Source organism: Cylas formicarius, unplaced genomic scaffold, assembly GCF_029955315.1.
Source record: "Cylas formicarius isolate icCylForm1 unplaced genomic scaffold, icCylForm1.1 PGA_scaffold_7__23_contigs__length_41026272, whole genome shotgun sequence".
NCBI lineage: Eukaryota > Metazoa > Arthropoda > Insecta > Coleoptera > Brentidae > Cylas > Cylas formicarius.
The window spans coordinates 12,042,705-12,063,755 of record NW_026844352.1 but is presented as its reverse complement, the minus strand read 5'-3'; the positions used below and the strand labels follow the sequence as shown (position 1 = coordinate 12,063,755).

Genomic DNA, 21,051 nt, shown 5'->3' with positions numbered 1-21,051 from the left:
AGGATATTTGTGGAGTTGACAACAGAAGCTATGCTTATTCAATAACCTAAACATTTTATGTTTGTCGAAATAGTTATACAGGGTTTTTTTTAAGAACACGCACCAGTGCTTGACTGGAGATTCGCCTCCGCAAAAATGTGTTAGTTAGTTAGTGAATGTTAATTTTTTAGATTTGAAGTTTTTTCTGTGTCAGAGGGTCTAATAAATTTTTTTCACAAAATTTTCATTTTCGCTGGCAAACCGGAGAAGTACGAAAACAACTCAAGCGTCAAGTTGTACTTTTAGTGGCTTATTCATAGTACATAACAAAGATTGCAAGAATGTCAGTGGCGTACATCTTGTTGACAATACTGACAATATGTTATTGTCAGTGATGTTGCAAGTTCCAACAAAACAGCACAAAAAATATGTAACATAGTTTAAAAGGTCGTTATTTTTGTTGTTTATTTAAGATCCCGTGAAAACTAAGCATTTTCGCATATCCCGAACATTGAGGCTAGGTTTTTGAAACAAAAAAGACCGAAAATATATGGAACAGGTTCTATTTTCGTAAATAAATATGACGCAAACTTTTATAACCACAATAAACATAAATGAATAAATATATAATAATACAATAACATAAGGAATAAAATAATATTAAATATTTATATAAATAACATAAACGAGTATACGGTCCAATAAATAAATATCTACCTTATTCACATCAAAACAAATGCAAATTTACAACTTACATGTTCGGATAATAATTGCTCATGACTTTTTGGTGATGCATCTGCTGATGAACACTATAGTTAACGATACGTGGATAATATGGCGGTATGCAATGGGCGTAATTCTGATGAGGTACGCTCATCATATGACGCTGAACATACCCTGGATACATAGAGCCTGCGTAACATCTTGGAAACTGCACGGGTATCTGAGACATGTTCATCGGAGGCATTCGAGGTAATTCGTTTATTCTCCTGCGGAGTTTTCCGGTAGTTCCACCTATAAATACGTCATCGGCAGAGGCGTCTAGCATCCAATAACTGCCTTTGCCCGGGTCGTCAAACGGGCGTGGTACTTTGACGAAATATTTACTCAAACTCAGGTTGTGCCTGATCGAGTTTTGCCATCCCTGTTTGTTTTCGCGGTAGTACGGGAAATTTTTAATGATGTACTCGTAGATTCCGTTTAGAGTAACCTTCTTCTCAGCACTGTTTCTGATCGCCATCACGATAAGGGCGTTGTAACTATACGGCGGTTTGTCGTTTTTTTGACCGTCACCGATGCTGGTCGAGCTGCCGCAAGCATTTTCCAAAATTGAATCGATAGAAAACGAACTTTTGGCAGACATGTTGTTAGTACTTTAAGAACGCGTCTACTCGACTACGAGAAACCCGGGATTTCGTATTTATTGGCAAATCCGCGTTCAGAGCCCTTAACGATTTCGTATTATCTGAACCCCATAGATTACTATTGTTTGGTAATATTTCTTTATTGTTGAGGTACGGGTTTTACGGTTTTAAGCGTGACTCTGAGGTGGTAAAGTTAATTATACCCATTAGAGTGGCACCAGACCTTGACAGGACCGGACATGTTTTTATAATCTAATCATTTTATCCACGTCTATGTAATTGCGAATTACAAATCACCTATTATTATATATCCAAATTTTTTAAATATGGAATGTTATATGAAATAGAGAAAAAGCTTTCAAAAACGAAGTAAAGTAAAAACTAACAATAACGGATAAAAGAACAAGAAAGAATTGCTGAATTTCACGTCTTTGTTCACATAAAAACAAGTTATCCAGCCCTGTAAGACTTTTAATGATAATATCTTCTTATATATTATATTATTATATTATATTATATTATTATCTATACAGGGTGGGTCCATTTTTACAAGAAAACTTCATATGAACATATATCCTAAACGTCTTAAGTTTTGAGATACAGGGTAGTAAAAGTAAGTATTTTCATTTATTTCTAAAGAAATTTATTTTTTTAAATTTTTTCAATCCGATTAGCACTTATTGGCAAATTAGTTTTTATTTTTAAATCACGCGACGCACAAAAAAAAAGTTAAGAGATCAAATCTGCTTCTAAATGAATGCAAATCTCACACTTTTTTAAGGAAATCAGTGGCGTACCACTGACTCTCTATGAATAGATATTTTGGTTAATTAGGTCGCCACATCACTGGTTACATCGGGATTTTTTTTTGTGAAAAATAAAATATCTATCTAAAACAAAATATCTAGTTTTTAGTTACCAACTATTGTATTTTTTTAATTTTGCAGTTTTAGTGATATAACATAACATTCCAAAAAGATAAATAGTAAAAAAAAATATTTGATTTATTTAAGTTTACGTACTTCTCATTCGTACTTAAATTTTTTGATGTATTTTAATAAAACAGATAGACAATTACTTAAGTTCGAAATAATAATGATAATAATTCTGTGCATACTGTCACAGTAACTATATTGTTATGCCCATGCAGAGAAAAGCTTTTTATTTTTTTAAGTGAAAACCGTATATCGGATTGAAAAAAAACAAGAAATCAAATTTCTTAAGAAATGATTGGAAGTCGTAAGAATAATTTTTATTTTAAGAGAAATCAGAGGCGTACCATCAATGTCTGTCAAAACAGATATGCCAAATTCCACTGGGGTATTTTAAAAAAATTGGGGTAGACTAAATAATGCATCTTGATGCCAAATGATGTCAAATTTCATTAAAATATATAAAGTGGTATTACAGATATTGAAAAATATATTTTATTTTTGAAAATTTTACCATTCTGTATCTCAAAAGTTAAGACCTTTAGTGCATTTGTTCATATAAAGTTTTCTTTTTAAAATGGACCAAAAAATCGCCTTCTTAAGTATTGACATTCAATTAGAAAACACTCTGTATACCGGATGGCACGAGAAACTTTCAAATTATTTTAAAATTTCCGAAAGAATTAAGTGACCGAAAACTAAGCTAATCTTGAAGTTTTAATGGTACACCGTATATATATCTTTTTCATTTTTGGGCTAATACAATTATTTAAAATAATTTTTTGTTTTTCAAAAATATTTGGTTGGGAAATTTTCTGACTTACTTTTCCTTACGCATCCAATGGCAAATAGCATTTAATGTAATGACTTAATGATGACGTATTTTTTTTTCAGCTTCTTAATGGGAACAAATACTTTAAAATCGGATTTTTTTTTGCAACATTTTGAACCCAACATTTTGAAAACTAGAAAGGATAAATCAGATCACATTTTAATAAAAATGAAATATTACTAAGAATAAATATTAAATATTAGCAAGCTTTCCTTTTTCTATCTTAGGAAAAATTGTTCCAGCTTTTTCTCGAGACGATTAAGACAAATTTTTCTGTACTCTTATGTTAGTTGACATGTTTGAATGCATTCGGACTATCCCACAAGCCATATCAACTTTTTATCATCATAAGCCACTTTCGGCATTTTAAAATGTATAAAAAAAATTAATTAAAGTACAGTCTTCCGTCAATTAAAGGAAAAGCTCAGTCTAGTTGTTTCCTTCCAATTTTCGCATTCCGCTTATATCAGAAGTTGATTAACATTTTCTAAAATTGTAAATAAATTATTATCCATGATAATTCAAATCAATAACCCGACTGGGAGCTTATTTTTTTAAGGCTCTGTAATATTGGAAAACAGTGCAAGTTTTAAAAAATTTTGTTGTTTCCATTGAGGTGCTTATTTGAAGAAACTAGATTATTTTAAATTATTATTAGTTCACTAGATAAGTAAGGTAAACTTACATTTAGAATTTTTCTCAACACCAGTGGGCCCGGTAAAATGTATTTATTGTCCTATCTGCCTAAATACAATTTTCAAAACTAAATCCAATTTTTGGAAAAAGTGGTTTGGAAAATGGTGCTGTTCTGAGTAGAATAATCTCGCAAATCCAACAATGCAAAAAAGATGCTTCTGCTCAAACCGACAAGTTATTGAGTATTCCGACATTTTGGGTCGCCCAGTATATTTATAGGAATATTCGAGGTACATTCCTTAAATATAAAGTCGAGTGCAGTTTAAAGCGCTTGATCGAGAAAAAAAATTATCCTGGACCTATCAAAATTGTAATATATATGTACCGCCCCTGGATATATTGATATATACGAATAAATTTCATTTCTGGCTAAACAAACCAATAAAGTGAACTGCATATTTCATAGCGATTCGGCCAGGTGTATTCGCCATATCAAAGTAGATTAATATAATTTCTTGAATGTACAATATCAAGAAGCTGACGGGGCATCATGCGCTCAGGGCTGTAGATCTAGACTACATTCACTATTAATTAAGACACAAATGGAACAGATATACATAACCAGATAGAAGGTGCAGTCATAGGGGGCAGACCGTACCTGATATATGATATCGAAGTGAAAATGCAATGAAATGTCAAACCAATGTTCAAGAAAGTTAACGACACAATTTTTGTAAAATAAGGACACTAATTCGCGGGCCTCCACATAAATTTCACAAAATGAATGGAATTCTTTTGTGAATAAAGAGCGTTTCAAATCATCAGTCAACCTACCTTCAAAAACAAGCCAATTAGCGATTTCCGTCTATATTACTTCAAATATCTCGGACACCCTGTATAACGCAAACCGTTGGAATGAACTCTAGACGCGAACTAGTATACTGTTAAAACCAAATTTCCAAATTTTTTTCTATCTTTCATAATTTATCCCCGAAAACGGCAAGCTTTCAGGGTTTGCCCATAACCGATACACCCTGTAAATAATAAAAAAAAATGATTTTTTTTCCTGGATCTCAAAATAGCTTTAACATTTTTAAACATTTTTTTAAAAACTACTCTCCGATTGCGCACAAGGTTACTCGTTCCGAATAAAAAGTGGATAGCTGCAAATTAAATATAAATCCTTACATATAAAAAGTTTTAAGTCAATCTTGGCACTTAGAAATGAATTATTGCCATTAAGTCTATGTTTTACTTTTTTTTTTCGTTTTTTTTTTCATTGTATTATTTAAATACGTTAATAGTTAATGATTGAACAATTGATTAGTGACCGAAGTAGTGATTAAAACTGATTAATAATAAATCATATTTGAAAACGGATCAAAATGTAAAAAAGTAATATTGTCAGCTAAGGGATAATTTTGTGAGCTTGAAAAATTGTAACTAACTAAAGTAGAGTGGTAGTTATTCAATTGAAATCATGCTATAGGAGTGATACGGCTATTACAAAGTTGTGAGGGACCGGTGCCTCTACGGTAACGATCCGGGCTCCAAAATGAGATCCTAGTCCCATTATGGTGTCGAAAAATAAATTTGAACGTGCGAAAGCATCCACTTAACTTTTTTTCGAAAATTTCGTTTTTGGACTTTTCAAAAACGAGCTATTTGATGATTTTCAATCTCTGTCCCGTCACTTATTCGATTAAAAACAACATTTTTTTAGATATAAAAAGCAGTAATGCGATAAATAAACATGAAACAGAAAACCCTTTCGTTAAAAAGAAAACAAAAAAAAATCAAAATAATAATTGTATTAATATCAAATAAAAATAAATAAGAAATAGGTTAAATCAAAAATCTTTAATTATATAAAATCTTGCATGCTTGCTTGCTTGGCCGTGTGGACTGTTCTGTAATATTTGCAAGAATACCATTTAATGTAATAAATACCCTTCGAACTAAATCCTTGTTCATTATTTCCTTCAGTAACACCAATAATTCTCAAAATTCTGCTGCTGAGAGCTGCAAATCGGATATGCATGTACAATGTTCGTAGATATAACACTAAACATTTGAAAAACATCGTTCATCCGAACCTTTATTGCATTGTTATTCCTCATCTATATACTACAGTTTTGAGGACTAAAAAATAATTCAGCAATGGAATATACAAGAAAATTCATCAAACGAAGTTTTTCTGCCGAGAGAGAGAGAGAGAGAGAGAGAGAGAGAGAGAGAGAGAGAGAGAGAGATTTTCCAAAAATAATTGGACTTAACTATTTGAGATTTTCTTGTTTAATTCATATTTTTTAAATCGGTTTTTTGTTTTTGTACTAAAAAAAATGTTTGAACCACCCAAGATTTTAATTGATTAATTCTTCTAATGTTGATAAAAAACCTTGTGTGATAAAGGAAAATGTCTATGCAGAATCAACTTTCCAAAGTTTAAATACCCTTCTTAAGTTTAAACTGTTTTTATTTTAATGTTTTTCTTCCTTTTGTTGATACCGAAACTTTGGATTATATTATATTACGCATCTGTGGAGTAGTTAATATTCTATTTACTCTTAAGAGTATGGGTTTATTCTGTTGGTGCCCCCAAGAGCAAAGAAAAATTGATATAAAAAATGTTGTTCAAAATCACCTCTGGTGGCCATTTCAAAAACTCGAAAATAATTCCCTTTCGGGTTTTTTCTATGACCGCCAGTTTCCCGTACCCATATCCATAGCGTTCCTCGTTGCTATTACTGGTATATGTATTTCTGCATAGGGCATCGACTCGACTTATTCGCAGGCATAGAAATTTTCAGTAGCAAATACGGTATCGAAAAATGTTTATTTTTATTTAAGTTTTGCGATACGGTTGTGTTTGGCATCGGGACGGGAAATTGTTTGAGGCGTGTTTTCCACTTATTGAATCAATTACTGTCCGCTAAGGGCTGGCAGCCCGAACACGAACACAGTTGCTCTCCCCACCGCCTTAACACGAAAAAAAAAAACAAAAGAAAAACTCTCCGGCGTATGTTTAACGACGGGTCGGCCGAAAACGCTGACGGCCACGTCCTCGCCAACAAAGCATTTTTCTTCTCGCTCATTTTTGCGCTCCCTCAAGGGGTGTGTGTTGTCAATTGTTTTTAATGAACTTCCCGAGTGGCTGGTAAAAGGACCGACGAATTAAATCGGAACGCGGTTAGTTTTTGTCACCCTTAACCACTCCAAAAACTTATATCGAGAAATGGTTGGTTTGTTGAAAGTTGTTAGTATTCCAAATCAAAGCAAACAAAATTACGTTCTACTAAATACAATTTTTTCGGATGGCGCTAAATTTTGAAAATGGTTTCACTCCTGGAGGATTGTTTAGCAACTTAATTAAATAAGTAACATGAGCACAAATAGAAAGGAGATCTTGTGCAAAACCAACACCATTGCTCACTTTTTTCGGGAACCGCTTTTTTGCCGAATGATTTACGTCAACTTCTTAAAGAAGTAGACAACATTGAGATCCAACAAATGTGGTTTCAGCAAGATGGCGCACCTCCGCATTACCATGGAGAAGTTCGATAAATTTGAAATAATCATTACCCACAGAAATGGGTCGGTAGAGGGCGTATTTTTGAACATTTGTTGCGCCATAATAATAATTAAAAATAAGATATTTAAATTTTTGCCAGGTATTTAATTTTTTTTTTTTACGGCTCCAACAATGACTATTTTTTAATCATAACTGTTGGGGTACTGTTGGCTAATATTATGGCAATAGTCTTAGACAGTTCTGGTGGGGTTGCCCTCTCTGGCGGATCGGGTGCAGATGGAGGCGGCCAGGATAGCTGTGAGGCTGGCGAGCTGCGGGCTCTGGAGGGAGGGAACCTTCAATCGGGGTCCGTACGACATTTTAGAGGGCTGTCGCGGGGAAAGCGGGGTCATGGACATGCCGAGTGACGTCATGATCCCCGAGATGACCCTCTTTGACAAATTGACATTTCTCTTTCCATCAAGGGAAGATTGGACAGAGGGCAGAGTCGGCTCCTGGGATGGACTTGTCTGGTACACGGACGGGTCCAGAATGGGAGATCTGGCCGGAGCTGGAGCGTACTGCGAGACAACAGGATCGAGCTTGTCGGTCCCTCTGGGTCAGTACTGCACTGTGTTTCAGGCGGAAATTTTCGCTTTATTGATGGCGGCCAGAGAGGTGCTTCGGCTCAACCACGGAAGCAGGAGAGTCTTATTCTGCTCGGATAGTAGGGCTGCACTCATGGCGCTGAAGTCAGTTGTTGATAAAGGAGTGTAAAGGGGTACTGAGGAGAGGAAGATCACGTTGGTCTGGATCCCGGGTCACACCGGTATCCGGGGCAATGAGGCAGCGGACGCCTTAGCCAGGGGGTATATGGGATCAGAGCCCCGCTTGGGGATCGCCCCGTGTGTGAGGCGGGGAGCGCTCGAAGCCTGGGTGAGAGACCGGGCCCCGTCTGGAGAGTTGCTCCGGGAATGAGGCAGGCGAGGCTTATGATGGATGGGCCCGACCTTCCTCGGACCAGGGAGCTGCTTAGACTTACCAGAAGGGAGTGTAGAGCACTAACAGGGGCCTACACAGGACATTGCAGGCTTAGGAGGCATCTTTGCTTGCTAGGCATTGGAGACGACCCGGAGTGTAGGTGGTGCATGGAAGGGGAGGGGACCCCGTATCATCTGCTCACCGAGTGCCCTGCCTTGACATGGGCAAGATTGGGAGTCTTCGGAACGGCCCTGATCGATCCGGACTCAGTGCACGGTATTGGGCTAAAGGAGTTGCTGACCTTCTATAGGAGGGGCGGCATTCTGGACGCCCTCTAGAGCGGGCCCATCTGGTGGCCTAAGTGCTTGGACCAATACCAATACCAATAGTCTTAGACAGAGGGAATGGTAAATATTGGAAAAGTTAAAATAAATCGCAAAGTATTAAAAATAGGTAATATGACATACTAAAAAAAAGTTGCATTTTACAAAACTTCTAAATTCCTCCTGCGTCGGTTTTTGCTTAGTCGAAATTGCTGACGTTTCGCCAATCATCCTGTTGGCTTCTTCTGAGCTTGACTGAAACTGAAGAAGCCAACAGGATGATTGGCGAAACGTCAGCAATTTCGACAAAGCAAAAACTGACGCAGGAGGAATCCAGAAGTTTTGTAAAAAGCATTAGAGTAGCCTGTGGAAATTTCTTTGAAAAATTAAATAAAAGTTGTAGGTGTTAACGAGATTTTTCAAATTAAAATTAAAATTATAATAATAATAATAATTGTATGTTTATTAGCCAAAATATGGTTTACGACAATACGTTACATATTTACACAATTTTAATACATCTTAAGCGAAAAATAATCACACTCGAAAATTCGCTAAGATAATACTTAAGTCGTAAATATATTTTTGGTTTAATAGTAATTAATTAGTAATTATACAGTAATTAAAGGTCACTTGTTGAACAGAACATGTTTTATCGTCTCTCAGGTTCAACCACCATACATTCCAATATATTCGTTTATTTTGAACACCCTGTAGTATTTAATTCAAATTTAGTTGCATGTATCTTTTACGTGATCTTCGAATAACGTTCATGTCAAATAAGACCTACCATCAAAAATAATGGCGCAATCATAATTTTTTCACTAGTAATAGTGACAAAAATTTAAATATTGAAAATTGAATTTAAAAAAAAAGTTTAAGAATCTCAAAATGAATTCAAAACAAAAATTTTAAAAATGTGTATTTTATTTTATTATTTTTAAGCCACTCTGTAAACTGTAAAAAAAATAATCGTGCATCCCAAAAATCAAAACAATTTTTGTATTTTGCATTTTCTCATAACTTTTGAAACCAATGAAATAATTAACTATACTCTATTGTTAACTCACCCAGTACGTGATGTTACTCAAAAAAAGTTCTTCCCATAACAGAATGATGGGTCAATATAGACTTTTTCGTATAGATATATATATATATATATATATATATATATATATATATATATATATATATATATATATATATATATATATATATATATATATATATATATATATATATATATATATATATATATATATATATATATATATATATATATATATATATATATATATATATATATATATATATATATATATAAACAAGACAATAAGAAAGAAAATCCGACTCGAAACAAGGAATTATAAGAACCAGCAAGTTAGACAGACGCTAGAGGAGAGAAAAAGTTTGAAAGTACTGCAAAGGGAATTTAAGAACAGGACCCACATCACAAAGCTTGTAAATGAGAACAACATCGAATGTACCAGGATGGAAGAATTAAAAGAATTAACTGAGGCATTTTATCGATCGCTATACGAAAGCAAAGCCAAACCACCACTAGAAACATCTTCTAAAGAACGACAGAAGGTAATGAATGTAGGCTCAGAAGAAATCCCAGACATAACAAGTGAGGAAATTGAGAGAACCATGTCCAAAATGCCAAAAGGAAGAACAGCGGGAGGGGATGGTATAGTATTGGAAATGCTGATCTATGGAGGAGAAATAGTTCTGGACATTTTAAAAATTTTATACAATAAATGCCTGCTGGAGTGCGACGTCCCCGCAGACTGGAAGAACGCCCTAGTAGTTTTGCTCTTCAAAAAAGGCGATAAAACTAAATTAAGCAATTACAGACCAATCAGCCTGTTGTCTGTCATGTATAAAGTATTTATAAAAATAATAACAGAAAGATTGACCAACAAACTTGACAGTTACCAGCCTAAAGAGCAAGCCGGATTTAGAAGAGGTTTCAGCACACTAGATCATCTGCAAGTAGTAAGAACAGTTATAGAAAAGACAAATGAATACAATATCCCAATCTGGGTCGCTTTTATTGACTATGAAAAAGCTTTTGACTCTGTAGAGATATGGGCTGTATTGAAGGCATTAAGCAACAGCAGAGTCGACTATCGATGCACAACCTTAATCCAAAATATATATAGCAACGCAACCCTCCAAGTTATGTTGAAAGATTTCACAGATAAGATTGATATAGGCAGAGGAGTTAGACAAGGAGAGTCCATCTCACCGAAGCTGTTCACGCTTGCGTTGGAGGATATGTTCAAGAATATCGGATGGGAAACTAAGGGCATTAAAATAAATGGAGAATACTTAAGTCACCTACGGTTTGCTGACGATATTGTTCTCTTCGCGGATAATCAACAAGATTTGCAAGACATGCTATTGGAACTAGATCAAAACTCTAAAAAGATAGGCCTCAAGATGAATATAGGAAAAACCAAATATATGACGAACGATAATATCACACAAGAAACGAGAATCGAAATAGATAACAAAAAAATAGAACACACAGAATCCTATGTTTATCTAGGTCAGAAAATAGAAGTTTCAAAAAACAACTTAAAAGCAGAACTACCGCGAAGGATATCGTTGGCATGGACAGCCTTTGGAAGACTCAGAGAGGTTTTTTGTTCAGGCCTCCCAAACACCCTCAAAGCGCAAATCTTCGATCAATATGTACTTCCAACACTAACATACGGTACAGAAACATGGGCAATTAATAAAGAAATCATTTGCAAGCTACAAACAACACAACGAGCTATGGAAAGGAGGATGATAGGTGTAACCCTCCGGGACCGAATAAACAATAATATAATCCGGGAAAGATCAAAAGTGACAGATGTCATAGAGAGATTATGTAGACTGCGATGGAGCTGGGCAGGACATATAGCCAGGAGCAAAGATGATCGTTGGACACGCAGAGTGATGGAGTGGAGACCATGGAGCAGTAAGAGGAGCAGAGGACGCCCCCAGACTAGGTGGACAGATGATATAAAGAGACTGGTGGGAGACAATTGGATGTGGCATGCGCAGGATAGAAAGGAGTGGCAATGCTTAGGGGAGGCGTACGTCCGACGATGGATGGATAGCTGAGGATGATGATGATGATATATATATATATATATATATATATATATATATATATATATATATATATATATATATATAGAGAGAGAGAGAGACTTCAAATCCAACAAGAGTAATATAATTGTTTAACAAAAAGAAAAAAATGTGGTTCTGTTCGAACATATCAAAAACTTACTAAGGGGTGTTTTTTTTCGATGTATAGAACTTTAAGTTGCAATAAAACAACGATGGATTATTCGATTGACATAAATTTTATTTATCCGAAAGATAATCTTGTGGCATTACATTTTAAATATGATTTCTGGCATATGACCGCCACAGCTGGCGCCGATGTAGTCCAATCGGGACGTCCAATTTTCGATGACTTTTTCCAACATTTGTGGCCGTATATCGGCAATAACACGGCGAATGTTGTCTTCCAAATGGTCAAGCGTTTGTGGCTTATCCGCAGAGACCAATGACTTTACATAGCCAAACAGAAAGTAGTCTAGTGGTGTTAAATCACAAGGCCAATTCACAGGTCCAAAACGTGAAATTAGGCGGTCACCAAACGTGTCTTTCAATAAATCGATTGTGGCACGAGCTGTGTGACATGTTGCGCCGTCTTGTTCAAACCACATCTCCTGGACATCATGGTTATTCAATTCAGGAATGAAAGAGTTAGTAATCATAGCTCTTTACCGATCACCATTGACTGTAACGTTCTGACCATCAACGTTTTTGAAGAATTACGGATTAATGATTCCACCAGCCCATAAAGCGCACCCAACAGTCAGTTTTTCTGGATGTAACGGTGTTTTGACATAAACTTGAGGATTAGTTTCGCTCCAAATGCGGCAGTTTTGTTTGTTGACGTAGCCATTCAACCAGAAGTGCGCTTCATCGCTAAACAAAATTAGATTATGAAAATCGAGAACAACGGCAATTTCGTTTTGGGCCCATTCGACGAATCTACGCCTTACTTGATGATCGTTTGGCTTCAATTCTTGCACGAGCTGGATTTTGTAATCACGTAAATCAAGATCTTTCGATAAAGTGGATGGACACAGATCCAATTTCTGTGTTCGATGGCGGATGGACTCATTCGGGTCTTCCTCAATGCTACGCTCTACACTAGCAATAGCTTCTTCTGTACGCACCGTACGGCGTCTCTGGGGATGCGAGTAAACGATAAGAGTAAACGTGGTGCGAAAACGTTCCATGGTTAATCGAATTAATTGCTCTGATGGACGATTTTGTCGACGATAAAATGGACGTAGTGCGCGATACGTATTCCGCACAGAACCATTATTTTCGAAATAAAATTGCACTATTTGCAAGCGTTGTTCAGGCGTGAGTCTATTCGTGATGAATTGCCAAACCAAACTGAGAATAAATCACGTGACAGCTGTTAAATCGGTCGCCATCTTGAACAGTCATGCCAACTTAAAGTTCTATACATCGAAAAAAAAAACACCCATATTATTACACTTATCTTGTTAAATAATCTCTTCACCTCAGGTTTTTGGCAATAATATCTTTATTTATTTATTTTTAAGTAACAGCAGCTTTGGTTAGGATTATATCTATTTTTAGGAAGATCAGTTCTAAATCACACAAGTCGGTAAGTAGACAGGAAGATCAAAATAAGTATGATGATATAATCCTTTTTTTATAAGATCCCGTATTTTTTTAATATTTCAGTTTAGCTCGGGGCCCTTTATTTTACTAGCCAAAATTTTACTTAGTTTCGAGTGTCTTTTCTTTTATTTTATTTATTTATCCCTTAGTGGTCGGTAAAAGGACCGACGGATTAAAAACGGAACGCTGTTAGTTTTTGTCCCCCTTCGCCAATTTATAGAAAACTAAAATCGTGAAATGATCCTTTTGTTAAAAACAAAACTTATTTTCGTATTTTTTTTTTTTTGCAAAAAATGTATGGATGTATTTGGATACCGATTTTTCTCACTGTATAACAGCTGTATTCTCGTATAGTGATAGCAATGGTGCAAAAAATCTGCAAACGCTGTGACGGTGTCGCGGACACAGGTCTGAGGTTCATCGTTTGTGGTATACTAATGCACAAGTCTTGCGCTAAAATATGCAAATTGGTCAAAATACTTCAAGATGACAAAATAGGCTCCTGTATGTATGACCTTCGCAAGGCCGACAAGCCTGCTGGGTCATCCACCGAACCGACCCCAGCGGAGACAATGAACACAGAGGATCAGACCTTGGCAGACTGTCCAACCATCGACCACCTTATCCGGTATCTGAAGGAAGTGCTTAAGCAAAAAGACGAAACTATATGCTACCAAGCAATGGTTATTGATTCTCTTCATGATCAGATGGCAATGTTGAAGTATAAGTCAGCATATTGGCCCGGCTCCTTTCGACACGGTTAATAAGTCAATCAAACCTATCATAAAACCTAGTAATACATCCAACGAGAGAGGCATTACACTCCCACAAAATAGTCTAACTGGGCCGACTATTGCGGGAGCTCTGCATAAGGCTGCAGCCAGGAAAAAATGTACCGAAATCATCAATCTGACATCTGGAAGCGCCCCGATTTCTCGATCCAATTTCATCCCCCGGCTCCAACCGGTTGTGGGCCACCTTAGCGACCGTTCGTCGTGCAAGCTGCAGGTGGCCATCAGAAGGTCTCAATTTCACATCTCGAAGATGCATCCAACCACACAACCCGCTGACATTGAGGAATACTTGAGGCCTATGTTTACGGAGGTCAAAGTGCAGCCAGATCAGGTCCATGGTCCCCGAGAGTTATGCATCATTTAAGTGCATGGTGCTGGATGCTGAATCGAAGAAGATTCTCAACCCTTCCATTTGGCCGACCGGAGTGCTCGTGAATCGTTTTTTCGGTAGGCGTGCTTCCGGACCACAGTCCAACTGATAATTAAAAACAATTAAATAATGAAAGACCCGCCTTATATGAGGTTTTCAAAACCACAAACTTCTGAGCGACTCTCAGTTCGGGTTTCGTCAAAAGAAATCCACAACCCATGCGCTCATAGACTTTGAGAGCAGGGTGGTCCGAGGACATGACGATGGTGAGATTTCGAAGGCCCTGTTGTATGACCTTACAAAGGCCCTTGACTGTGTTAACCACGTCGTACTATTAAATAAATTAGAGTTTTACGGCGTCAGGGGTATCCCTCTACAATTAATAGGGTCATAGCGAGACAGCAGGTTTCAGTACGTTGAGATTGGCGGTGTGTCAAGCGATAGCGTTCTCCCAGTAGTCTCTGGCGTGCCTCAGGGGTCGGTACTGGGGCCTCTGCTCTTCATTATTTACATAAATGATCTGCCGCTGTCCATACCCAATGCAAACGTGACCCTCTACGCGGATGACACTGCCGTTCTCTTTACGGCTAGAAACCATAGAATGCTTACTGAAAACGTTGATGAGACTGTGAGGGTCCTTCAGCAGTGGTTCTCTGCAAACCACCTGGTCTTTAACCAGCAAAAAACTCAAGAACTTACGTTCTCTTGTAACAAAGTAGTAGCCGGTCCATGACAGAACTCTGTCATGGACCGGCCAGATCGACGAGGTCTGCGCCACACTGTCCCGGTGTTTGTTTCTGTTAAGACATCTCAGGAACTATCTAACAAGGTTGGCCCTAAGAACAGCCTACTTCGGTCTGCTGCACAATGTGTTGTCTTAAGGTGTGGTGTTGTGGGGTGGGGTAAGATACTAGGAAAAAGCCTTTCGTTTGCAAAAGGCCACGCGGCTACTTAGCGGCGTTGGTCCGCGTGAACTCTGCAGACTCATCTTCGCAGATTTGGAGATTATGACGGTGCCCTCTACCTACATCTACAGATCTGTTTTATACATTCATAATAATGCTGATTCTTATCGCACACTAACTAGTAGACATGAGTATAACACCAGGCAAGCTGACTCGATCGCCCTATCGTACTCTAGACTGACGTCCTCGCAAACTAATAAAATCAATGTTAAATTATACAATCTTCTCCCGAGCAGCCTTAAAAATCTACTAACCGGACAATTTAAGCAGAAAATGAAAAATTTCTTTATAGAGCTATGGGTCCGATGAGTATCTTGAGCTGCTTACATTCCACTTTATGTATTATTTAAATCTTATCTATTATCTAGAACTATTTTGTATAACTTAGTGCAATTTTTTTGTACTTTTTTAATGTTTATTTTGTATATTTCTCATCTGCGATAACCATTGTAATTGCCACTTATCTGAATGGTTAATAAGGTTCTATTCTATTCTATCATTAAAAAGATATTAAAAATAATCTAACCAGGAAGAATGGGAGTATTTACCACGTTCCCATGAGTATTATTATTTTATTTATTTCATTATGAACAAATTAATTCAATTGAATCTCATGCACTTCTGGATCTCGCAGTGGTTCGTCTTTATTATTTATTACCAAATTGCACGTACCAATGAAAATAAACATGTTATAAGTACACATCTCTCATTGCACTCATGAAAAAACAAATACAGAATAACATAACAAATTCTAGTGCCTAATTGCAAAATTTGAAAATATTTTAAAGTAAATTCGCATCAACATATAACAAAGTTTAGCACGGGCTCATATAAATCTGCCTTAATTTAATTAACTTAAAATTAGAAGTCTTTAAATAGAAAAGAAAAACAAAATATCAACAAGAACATTTTGAAGCATTGTTTCGGTATACGGCCGTTAATGCAAAAAGAAAATTTATTTATTTTTTAAAAACCCATTTAGAACTAAGCTACTAATAAAATAAAAATCGTCAAATTATATAACTCAATCACATATGCGGAAGTCGATAAGTCGATTAGTACCTACTAAAGTTAAAAATATATTTTGGGCAAATATTTTCCAGCATCCATTGGGATCCTATTTTTTTTAATGTTTCATAAAAAGCAAACATCAACCAATTTAACTCACTTTTTTAAAAATGAACTAATTATTTTATAACCAAAACTGCTTTTCAAAACATCGATGGATAATAATGGTTTAATAATTAACATTTAGATCATAATTTAAGGTTTTGGTTAGATTAGAAGGAAATCATCTCTAAAAGTGGAACAGTCAACTTAAGAGGTAGGCAATATGACAAGTTTGTTTCTTTTCTCTGGATTAGAATTCGCCTAGTTGACAATGACCAAGTGCGGCGAAGAAAGAGATCAATAGTTTGTCATTGCGAAAAATTTTAATTTTAGGATTTAATATTGAAGCCCGTTTTTTTTACTTGACCATTAAAACTAAATTGAAATAACTATTATATCGTTTATTTGAATGTTTGCTTCAACTTTTTTTAACGGCATTATATAATCTTAACAAGCATAAATTGCAATACACGGTTTAATTTCATTTGTTGTAAATATTTAGTAAAATTCTTGCCTTCTTAATTAGAGGGGTAGCAATAAACATATTTTTTATGTAAAGGTCACTCAAGTAATTGTGGCAGTTCATAGCTAATTGCCCGTATATACTATTAATCCAGGTACGATCTATACCAATCGATATATGAATATATAATTCTAATTAACCCAGTCCCCAGCTGGTTGTCACTTACCTGCCTAAGTTTTACGTTTATATTTAGAATTCAGTTTATGACTTGGTCATTAATAAACGTAAAAAGTAGGTTTCACCTTTTATGGTCGCCTATAAAACTTCACAATGGCTTACAGTTAGTTTTCCATTAAAAATTGAGCTGATCCGGTACTTTAGTGATGACATAACATCAACAAAAGGTTTGTTTAATACTTTTTCTCTTGTTTGTGTCCAGTTCGGGATGCGAAGATAAATTTTAATTTATTAACGCGACATTAAATTTATGTCCAAACATATTTTGTTTTGCTTAATGATGTTCATTCTAAATTTTCACAAGATACTGCTCAGTATTAACGTAGATACAAAAAAAGCCATTGCCAGAATCTGAAAACTGGTATTAAATTTAATTAATTAAATTAAAAATTATAGACGTATTTTATGTATAACGGTTACTGTTAATTGTCGATAATATGGTATTACGTTTGAAATTTTAAGAAAAAAACTAAATTTTAAGAATTAAGGAACGTTTTAAACCAATAACGCCCTACTCCCAACATTTTCCATTACCAAAACAAAATTTGAAGAAATGTTGTTATTCGAATTCACTTTCAATTGTTATTGTATTATTAAGATCATTGAAATTAAATATTTAACTTGTTAAAAACATTTACGAAAGTATTGATTTGTTGTTGTAGTTTGCGTTAAATTAAAATGATGTAAAATTGCATAAGTAATCTTTTCCTACCGAAATTGGAACAATAAATGAATTTATATACGAGAAATGGGGCAAATATTGTAAGACCTCTAGACACAGTTTTTGCTAAATACGCAGCTTATCTGCACTAATTTGCGTCTTGTTTTCATTAATTTAAAGTCCATGATTCTGGGAGGCACTACTCAGAACTTGCAGGTATATTTTATCAAGAGCAACTTCAATTTTTAAATATTTTAAAGATAAGTGGAGTTGCTGAAATCTGAAGTGTAGATCGAGTACATCAGAGGACCAATAATACTACTTTGCGCAACCCCTTTGTTGACAGTTACGTAAGTAAAGTAGGTAAAATATAGTCTTTGGGATCTGCTGTCTAAGTAACTATTAAAAAATTCACCCCATGCCCTCAAAGTATTTAAGTTTAAGAGTAGCCCATGATTCTGAGAGGCACTAGTCAAAGATTATTTCAACTTCAAATTCAAGTATTTCGAGGATAGATTAAGTTTCTGAAACCTGAAGTGAAGATGGCGAACATCAGAGGACCATAAATACTAGTTTGCGCCGCCGGTTTGTTAACATTTGCGTAAGTAGAGTAGGTATTGTTAAAATATAGCTATTAAAAAATTAAGCCCATGTACTCAAACTTAAGAGTAGTTCGTCACATAAAGTGTCGAACGGAATATATATTAGTGCTACGGTTGTCTCTTAAGTCTGCGTGTGTACACCGTAAAATGATCCACTATATGACCTGGAAACCCATAGGTGATACGAAAAAAAGTTTCTTGGACTCTCATGAAGGTTTAAAATATTATAATTTTGTTGATACATGGTGTCCCAAAAGTGACCCCCAGGCATCAACTTTGTTATTTTAAATAAAACACATATTTCGACATTTTTGGAGTCCTTGGTTAAAATAAAGGTGACTTTCTTACGAAATTCCTATTCGAGTTTTGCATAGTTTAGGTAGACATTGAGATTATGTCCTTTTTTTCATATTTTGATTGCCCCCCATAAAATTGTATTGTGACGCTACTGATGAAGGTATTGCAACGAAAATTTAACCACTGACTAAGGAGATGGTGCACTACTCAATCAATTTGACAAATACGCTTCAGTTTATACAGGGTGTCCCAAATAGGTGGTGCCGTTATGGCGAATTCGATTAACAAAATCTCAAGATTTTCAAATGGAACATCCTATATTTTTATTCAGATATCCATTCTATGAAAAAAAAAAATAATGACATATTTAAATTTTAGTTACTTCTTGAGATATTCGAGGTTTAAGATAACACGCGTATACTACTTCTTTTAAAGATAGTTAATATTCCGATATACGAATAAAACCTATTGCTAACAATACAGGGAGTCCATTAATACGTGGAAAAAATCGACTTTATACTACACACTTTAACAGATTTAATAAAACTTTAGAATTTATATGTAAAGAAATATTTAATATCTAATTATCTACCTAATAATAAAAATAAATAATTAAAGTTTATAGGCAAAGTAACAAATTTGAACAAATAAATCTATAAAACAAAAATGCTTTTTACAAAACTAAAATAGTATTCGCTCAAGCTCTGAAGAAGTCAACAGGATGATTGGCGAAACGTTAGCAAGTTCGACTCAGCAAAAAACGATGCAGGAAGAATCCAGAAGTTTTGTAAAAAGTATTACAGCAGCCAGTAGAAGTTCTTCGTTAATTCGGTTTAGTTAAAAATGTTCCTCTTAAAATGCTCGTTTTATCTGGCATTAAAACAACAAAGATTTATCAAAATATTTAAAAATCTAGTTGGCTATGATATCACAATCTTTTTTTTTTGGCGCAAAGATACTTTGAAATTTCTGTTTGTTTTTGTTGTTTTTCATATTTCTATTTAAAAAGTCCATAATTGTCAAATTTTTTGTTAGCATATTTGTATTTTAAATAAGTGATAGTTTTTACCAATGGAGTTTTAAAGAAAGTTTTCGGGGGCTAAAATACAATATTTAATAGAATTATTCAGAATCTGTCAAATCACGATGAAAAAGAGAGAAACCGAGCACCATTTAATCAGAAGAAACTGAATTAAACGTAATATTGTACTGCACGGAATTTATGTAATTTAATAGTAATTGAAATATACAATTTAAAAAATATTTAACATCAATTATCTTAATAATACAATAACAATTGAAGGTGAATTCGAATAAGGATATTTCTTCAAATTTTGTTTTAGTGAGAGAAAATGTTGGGAGAAGGGCGTTAATGGCTTAGAATGTTCCCTAATTCTTAAAATTTAGTCTTTTTCTGAAAATTTTAAACGTTTTAAACGTAATACCAATTCAATTTATAAACAATTAACAGTACCCGCTATACATACAATACGTCTATAATTTTTAATTTAATTAATTAAATTTAATATATTTAATAATTTTTAACAATATTAATAACAATTTTTATGTAAAATTCATACAATTTGTGCACTGCGAAAATTATATTTATTATGTGCACTACAAAACTAAATTCCGTATGTATTTGCAAAGTCAGATTTGAAGAACTCAAAATTATAAGTCTATGCATTGCATTGTGTATTTTTGAATGTACATTATAAATTACAATATTCTTTAACCAGTTAATAGCCTAAAAAGGCTCATACATTCAATAAATTGCCACTTTCAATTAAGGGTATAACTAACAGTAGAAAGTTTAAGAACATATTAAAACAATTGTTTATTAAGCTTGAATCTTATAGTGTTGGAGACATTTAAAGTATGTATATAAAGGGAGCGGCTAAGCTTTGACGATGTTTTTCCTATGGTTTGGTACGTCCCCGTTTCAAATGAAAATACGGACCATTCTCAACTAATCCCAGCAGTTAATTTGAGCCTACAAGATCCTAGCGACCGTACCACACCCCCCGCGTGGTTAATAACTAGTTTAATTTAAACCGTGTTTATTTGTTTTCAAATCCACCTAAGCAGGCTAGAAACATGTCAGAAGGTTTCGGGCCTCCCAATCTAATCGTCGAAATATTACTGAAAAGGTCCCGTGATCCGCTTAGGGAGATTTTTGTGTTACTTTCGAGGCCGAACGTAAAAACTCCCGAATACGATTAACTTTTGACAACCCGACGACATGGTTAAAGCGAAAATAATG

The 21,051-nt window shown here is 35.0% G+C and overlaps 2 protein-coding genes across 2 annotated transcripts; one reads left to right on the top strand and one right to left on the bottom strand.

The window, feature by feature from the left end:
• Window positions 1-730: 730 nt before the first annotated feature.
• LOC132704481 (fork head domain transcription factor slp2-like) lies at window positions 731-1,342 on the bottom strand. Its single transcript, XM_060674494.1, has one exon. It carries the CDS (start codon window positions 1,340-1,342, stop codon window positions 731-733), a length of 612 nt encoding a protein of 203 aa, XP_060530477.1.
• A 4,976-nt stretch (window positions 1,343-6,318) lies between these two features.
• Window positions 6,319-11,675, top strand: LOC132704478 (uncharacterized). Its single transcript, XM_060674489.1, has 3 exons — window positions 6,319-6,493; window positions 6,538-6,857; window positions 9,930-11,675. The coding sequence occupies exons 1-3, from the start codon at window positions 6,319-6,321 to the stop codon at window positions 11,673-11,675; spliced, it is 2,241 nt and encodes a 746-aa protein (XP_060530472.1).
• The last annotated feature ends 9,376 nt before the right edge of the window (window positions 11,676-21,051 follow it).